The sequence below is a fragment of the Eutrigla gurnardus genome (assembly GCF_963514095.1).
Source record: "Eutrigla gurnardus genome assembly, chromosome: 7".
NCBI classification, from domain to species: domain Eukaryota; kingdom Metazoa; phylum Chordata; class Actinopteri; order Perciformes; family Triglidae; genus Eutrigla; species Eutrigla gurnardus.
This window is the reverse complement of record NC_139921.1, coordinates 26,656,730-26,663,070: the sequence shown is the minus strand read 5'-3', so window position 1 is coordinate 26,663,070 and position 6,341 is coordinate 26,656,730. Positions and strand designations below refer to the sequence as shown.

At 46.9% G+C, this 6,341-nt stretch overlaps 2 protein-coding genes across 6 annotated transcripts in view; one reads left to right on the top strand and one right to left on the bottom strand.

Annotated features, from left to right (window-relative positions):
* The window catches only part of pacs2 (phosphofurin acidic cluster sorting protein 2), a 49,221-nt gene extending 44,416 nt beyond the window's left edge, over positions 1-4,805 (bottom strand). Inside the window, exon 1 of one of the 4 annotated variants that reach the window (XM_084012846.1) lies at positions 4,406-4,805. In XM_084012846.1, coding sequence (XP_083868972.1) covers positions 4,406-4,524 — 119 coding nt within the window. In that variant the 5' untranslated portion in view covers positions 4,525-4,805. The remainder of the gene's footprint in view (positions 1-4,405) is intronic. The other 3 variants (XM_084012845.1, XM_084012847.1, XM_084012848.1) reach the window with 3 other exon arrangements.
* The window catches only part of cnih1 (cornichon family member 1), a 196,164-nt gene that overhangs the window by 141,751 nt on the left and 48,072 nt on the right, over positions 1-6,341 (top strand). The gene's annotated exons all lie outside the window — the stretch shown is intronic.

The following is a 6,341-nucleotide window of genomic DNA, read 5'->3' as shown; positions in this document are numbered from 1 at the left end:
ATGAGAGGCTTTAACTGCCTCTCATCCATCCTACTCCAGATTCCCGCAGCGTGAGCATCGCAGGCAGCCGGGTGGGGATGGGGAGGGGGGACAAAAGAGTGAGTGTCTCGCTGCTGCTCAAAGCGACATCTCAGCACTCTCGCCTCCTCCAACGGGCCCAAATATGACTCGCCTCCCGGGTCCAGCTGCTACTCGAGGGGGGCCCGTTCAATCCCGCCTCTGTCTCCGAGATTGGCCCCCGTCTCTCGCCGCACTTGGCCTCGCAGAAATGCAACCGATGCCCACTTGAAAAATACCGAGATGAAACCGCGGCTTCTTGCCCCCCCCCCCCCACTCAGAGCGGGAAGGCATAGGTAGTCCAATGCGTCGCTGTGATTGATTTCAAACGCAGGTTAAAGGCTTGGAGAGGCTCTCAGGAGACACGACTGTACCCGGGAGTAAGTGTGCAATTACGGGAACACATTCAGACGCCCCCAAGCCACGGGGAAAAAAAGGTGCACTCGGCGCTGATTGAAATGCCTCTCACGGTGAGGTGACAGAATATAAGAGTTCATCTCTCACACACACACTTCGGCCTGCTGCTGAGAAGTGTATCCTCCGAGTACTTCATACCCTGATGAGCTGCAGACCACCATCCCCATAAACCCTCCAATAAAACGGTTGCACACGACAGCGTTTGCATTTCAGCCACCAGTTCCAAATGCAACATCTGGATTTCCAGGCGTCCCCCGGGTATCATCGTTATCATTCCAGCAGCGTCTAAGATGGGTGATTAAAGCCCCTCCCCTCACCTATGATAGGTGATCATTAAGCATCTCGGCGTGGAGCGGCGCACGTGTCCCGATGTGACTCAGGGAAACGTGAGCTGGGAGCCGAGGCAGCACTTCGGCAGGCCTCTCAGCCTATTAAGCCTCCGGGCTGCAGAGACCTCCGAGCCACAGCGAGGCTTTTATGGAGGCGCCGAGAAATTACTCCACAAAGTGATAAAATCAGGGGAGATGGACGGCGTGGCAGTTCAAATTAGAAAGAAAACCCCGCTTGGCCCCTGATGACGTACAGTAGTTACAACAGTGATGAACCCGACGTGAGGTTGGTTCTCCTGCATGCAGCACGGACCAAACTCTAAGACTAAACTGCTGCTTTTAATTCATTTATGAAGCACTGAATCAAGACACTTGTTTTGCTTTCCACTGTTAATTACTGGGCACACGACAGCTGCAGAGAAGCGAGTGCACGCCATACCTCATTTGCACGGTTCTTTAATGAAATGTGTCCAACTAGAAGACAGAAACTGAAACTGGTATCGATCATATTGACGCTGGAACTGATCCTCAAAATCGGTAGTATCGATATTTTGGGATGGATCCTTTTCTTGTCGAGAGAAAATCGATACCGGCTCGCATGCGTGTCAAGTTATATAAGAGGCTGGAGCCAGTAGATGGTGTGGTTAGCGTAGCTTAGCATAGAGACTGGAAGCAGGGGGAACTGCTAGCCTGGCTCTGTCTGCAGATCGTAAATGTGAAACTATTCTTTAAAGAGAGAACACAACACGTTATCGGGGCTAACTATTCTTTTCGTGCCTCAATACGAAGTAAAGAATCGTTGAATGAGTAGGATGTGTTTTTGATGACTATGCATTATGTATGTGTATGCATGCTGTGTGAGTCACAAACAGTAAATTAAATGTGTAAAAAAAAAATGTTTTCCACTTTTTGCCACAATCTGCAAAAAAAGTATGAGGCCATGCGTCTCCTCTACTGCGAGCCTGTCTCCGCTCTAGTTCTGTTTTGATGATAAATTAAATATTAAAGGTGCCCCGTGGAGTGAGTAAATGCATTCAGCGTTACTCACCAAAACACACGGTGTGTATCCCCGAGGTTAGCAAGGCGCTCGCTTCTGCATCGTCCCTGCAGGGCACACATTCTTTACACTGAGAATTTAATATAACACATGCACTACTTGTGTTTTATTCCCCCCCCCCAGTTTGCTTATAATTACAAAAACATCAAGACTAATTCATTGTACGTGACTTCACGTTTGCTAGCCTCTGTGATCTTCTGCCCCGCCCACATACAAGCGCGCGCCGTGGCGAAACTCCACAGGGAACCTTTGAAAGAAGGACAGTTTGTTTTATCCACCTTGAGAGGATATCACTGAAGGCAGACGCTTGATTTGACATCTGGGTAACACGGCGAGTTCCTCCCAACCGTGACGGACGGCGGTCGATGGAGAGCCGCGGTGATCTGAGGCGACTCCGCTGAGCCGCCACCTCACTGCAAGCAACGCATTACATAAAGTGGATCTTGAACCTGCGTGGGTCACGTAGGGGGGGGGGGAGTCGAACCTGCCACTGTTTTAGTCCACTCTGCTGAATAACATCACAGCGATGCTATTCCTGGAAATGAATTAGTATTATTTCAGCTAAAAGCCATGCAACGTATAATACCCACTGAAGGTATTAACTTAAGAGGATCGAGATAGAGAGGCGAAGGAGAGGCAGTCATCACTTTAAAATAAATAAATTTAAGCACAAGTGTACCCCCCCCCCCCAAACTCATCATCATTAATTACAGCTATTGTCTGTCCACATGCAGGCTGACAGCTGCTGACCGAAGTCTGACAGCAGGAATTAGTCAAGTGGAGTTTAAACCACAAGCTCTGCAAAAGTGTTAGAGTCAAAATAATATGCGCTTACTTCGTCCAGAAGATACAATTACATCCATGACGTCAAGAACGGACTCCAAATCCATTTAAAGGGACGAGGATTGGATCTTTGTCGGGTCCAAATGTTGAAAAATGGCCAGCGTTCCTCAGAGTTGTGTTTTTACTGCATTCAGAAGATCTTATTCACATTCATCATGTTCCCAACTTCATCAAATACCAGCAGATGTTGGGAACAGAGCCGACTGACAACTTTAACACCATAAAAAAACCTCATAGAGATGACAATGTTAGGGGAATTATTATGTTTGTTATTTATTATTATTACACCCAAAGTGAGAATTGTACAATAAAAGAGCCGGATTCAACGGCACTGAAATATTGTATCAATTTACTCTAATGTGACTGAAATCTGAGACGGTTCATTTAGATATTCCTCATCATTTTAATAAAGTCTCTAGGCTGGAGCCACTTCTTGTTATAGTTTTCTTACCTGCAATTGCATTTTTCCCTCTTCTCTGCACATTTTAAAAAATAGCATCTCATTTGAGAGGCAGTGACAGCAGGGTCATAGTTTCCCCCATTTGTGCAAGAAAAACAGAATATTTCAGACTCAAAGAGTCAAATAAAACAGTTGTCTGTGTCTTGAATACAATGACGCAGACGGTTTTATGCAGCACAAACCCAGAGCACACAAGCCAAGGCGATCATCTTCATTATTGATTAATCTTCTGGTTATTGTCTCCATTAATTGTTTGGCCCATAAAACACAAACGAAGCTTGTCACCAGAACCCTAAATGATGTCTTTAAATAGCTTGTTTTGTCTTAGAAACGGTCCTAAACCAAAGGATTTTCATGAATACATCATTAAAAGATTAGAACACAAGCAAATCTAAGAAAATAGATTTTAAAATGCTGAAAATGGCTTAAAACAACACCACTGATTTGTTTTCTGTCACCTGACTAATCATTCATGGTTTCCTTCTTCTGCATCCCAGACGTTTGACTTATTTACTGTTTCACACCAACAATGGAAAGAAATGCCAACGTGGAAAAAGAGACACTAACTCCAAAAGGCACAAACGATCAGCTGAATAAAGCTATGACCAATTAATAGTTGAAACTCACATTTTTGGCAAATAGTATGTAATAATTCTTCTCAAATGTGGGGATCTGCTGTTTTATATGACTGTAAGACATCTTTGGCGTGTTGGCGTGATAGAAACGAGTAGTTTGATGACTTCTGGGAGACGTTTTATACTGTTTTCTGACATTATTTTAACGGATGAACTCGATAATGACAATAATAACACAACAGGCAGACACAACCTGAGCAGCGAATCAGACGTTGGCAGGAGGAGGTTTCCAGTCTGACAATGATCTGACATAAATCTGGTGATCCTTCTTAACAGCTGAGTGGATGAGTCTGACACACACACACACACACACACACACACACACACACACAGAAACACCTTGAGTGTGACGTGCTGACACTGAGGCTGCTGAGTTGCATCTTTAAAGAGACTTATTGAACACTTTAGGTGCATGCTATGCAGATGTGGGCCCCCCCTAGGTGCCCCTGCACAGGCAGCACCCTGGGGGGGGCCCTGCAGCGCCCCTGCACGGGCACCACGCCGGGGGCACGATGAGCTCATGCAGCTGTGACGTCACGAAGCAGCCTGCATGGCGCATCGGAGACGCTGTAAAGTTGAAAGCGGCGGGACAGTGCGACGTCCTTACCTCGGGACGCAGTTCGGGGAGGATCCGTCGATCTCCCACGTCGCGAACAGGTTCATGGGGACCGGTCTGTTGAGAGCCCCGCTCCCGGGGAAACTCAACCGGCCACTTCGCTCCGCCATGGTCCGGGGCTGCGGCTGGGACCGTCCGACGCCGAGCTTGGGTGGGTGGGTGATCCTTAACGAACGGGGCGGACCAGTGCGCGTCTTCTCTCCGTGTATGTGTGTCAAACGTCCGTTAAACGGAGCCGTGACGCGCTCACGTTAGCGGTGCGACGTGAACGGCGGAGGGCGAGCTCATTTCTCCGTCCGCGCAGAGGCCGGCGGGTCGGCGTGGTGCGTCGGTACCGCGGAGGGGAACTGCAGTGGAGCGGCGGAGGAGCGGACGCACCGACCGCGGAGCTTGTTGTGCCTACCACGCTGCTCCGCGAGAGTATGAGGGGTGATTAGTGCCGCACGCGGGGAGGGGAGGAGCAGGGGAGCGAACAAACCCCGCATAGTCCCGCGTGCACAGCTCGGTTCAGTTCAAAGGAGCTTTCTTTCAAGCGGTTTCTTCAGTGTGTGATGTTGGAGGGTGGAGCAAGGAAAACCTGCTACTTATTAGCCTGCTTTATTAGCTTACATCAACATGTATCTACCTGTATTCTACCCGCCTTCTTCTTCTACACACCTGTCATACAGGGCCTCACTCGCACACCTAGCGGTGAGGGAGGGTAATGACTAACACCCCTGCACCTGTAAACACAACATGACTAGTCATTTTTTAATTATGAATTTTCCTCTTTGATCCATTAGTATGATTAGCCCACTGCTATTTGCATAGTGGTGATAGAAGATGGGTGATAAATAAAGTTAAAATGTGGTGTAAATAAAAAAAAACATCCTGTTATAATGAGATTTTCTCGTCACAATAAGAAACTGAGATTTGTTCCTGATGGTTGCACTAATATTCTAGCAGCTTCATTTCAATGACACTGCCCTCTCGTTTTGGGCATTAACCACCTCCCATATATTCCACCCCTCCAAAGAGAAACGTCAGTGAAAGTCTCTCCGAGCTGCATTTGCCCACATCTCTGGTAGGTGCAGCCGGTGCAGGTCTGGGTGTGTCCGTGGACACGAGCCATGTCGCCGGATCGATTCCCCAAACTGTCTCTGCTCAGTATTTAAAAACAGAGGGGCTCTGCTGCAAACTCAGCCACCTTTACAAGGTTGAAGACATTTCCTCCCCTTATTGTGCATTTTAATAACCCACGGTCACAAACCATGCTCCCACACCAGACAACACTGTTAATAAAGCTGTGAGCAGTGATGAAGGGGTGCGTTGAGTATGTTAAGGCCCCCGTAAAGGTGATTAATTGTCATAAATCATAACTCCTAGGTCCAACCGGGCCCTAAATATTGATCACTGATATTCATTGTGTCCACAGCCATGGGTAGTCTCTAGTTAGGCTACTACGAGCAGGTGCTGCCACCATGTGGCGAACAGGGAGGTTGACGTTGAATGTTAAGTGAAAGTGAACTCTTGCTTTTTGGGAGGTAAGGGAAGCGTTCACCAGAGAGGTTTTAGCAGACCTGATGACACGGACTTGGTCACTTAAAGGATTAATATGAGCTGGTGGATAAACTGTGCTCATATTAATCCATAGATAGCTCTTCTATAAGTAGCTTGTCTGTCTTGTAGTCGTAGCCGCTCTTATACTATTCGTAGTCGTGTCCTTGAGGATATAAATATATAAAAATCAGATTGCCTTGGATTTTGTACACCAAGTACGGCACTGCAGGCAAAGTAAGACACTTAATGCAGATTTTCCTCTATACACTTTTTTTTGCATCAAAGTTAAATACAATCTCGTCTCACGTTTTATTAATTATTCAAGTAGATTAAGGATATATAATTGAAGGTATATTTGTGTTTGGAGTTTTGCTGTAATAAATACAGG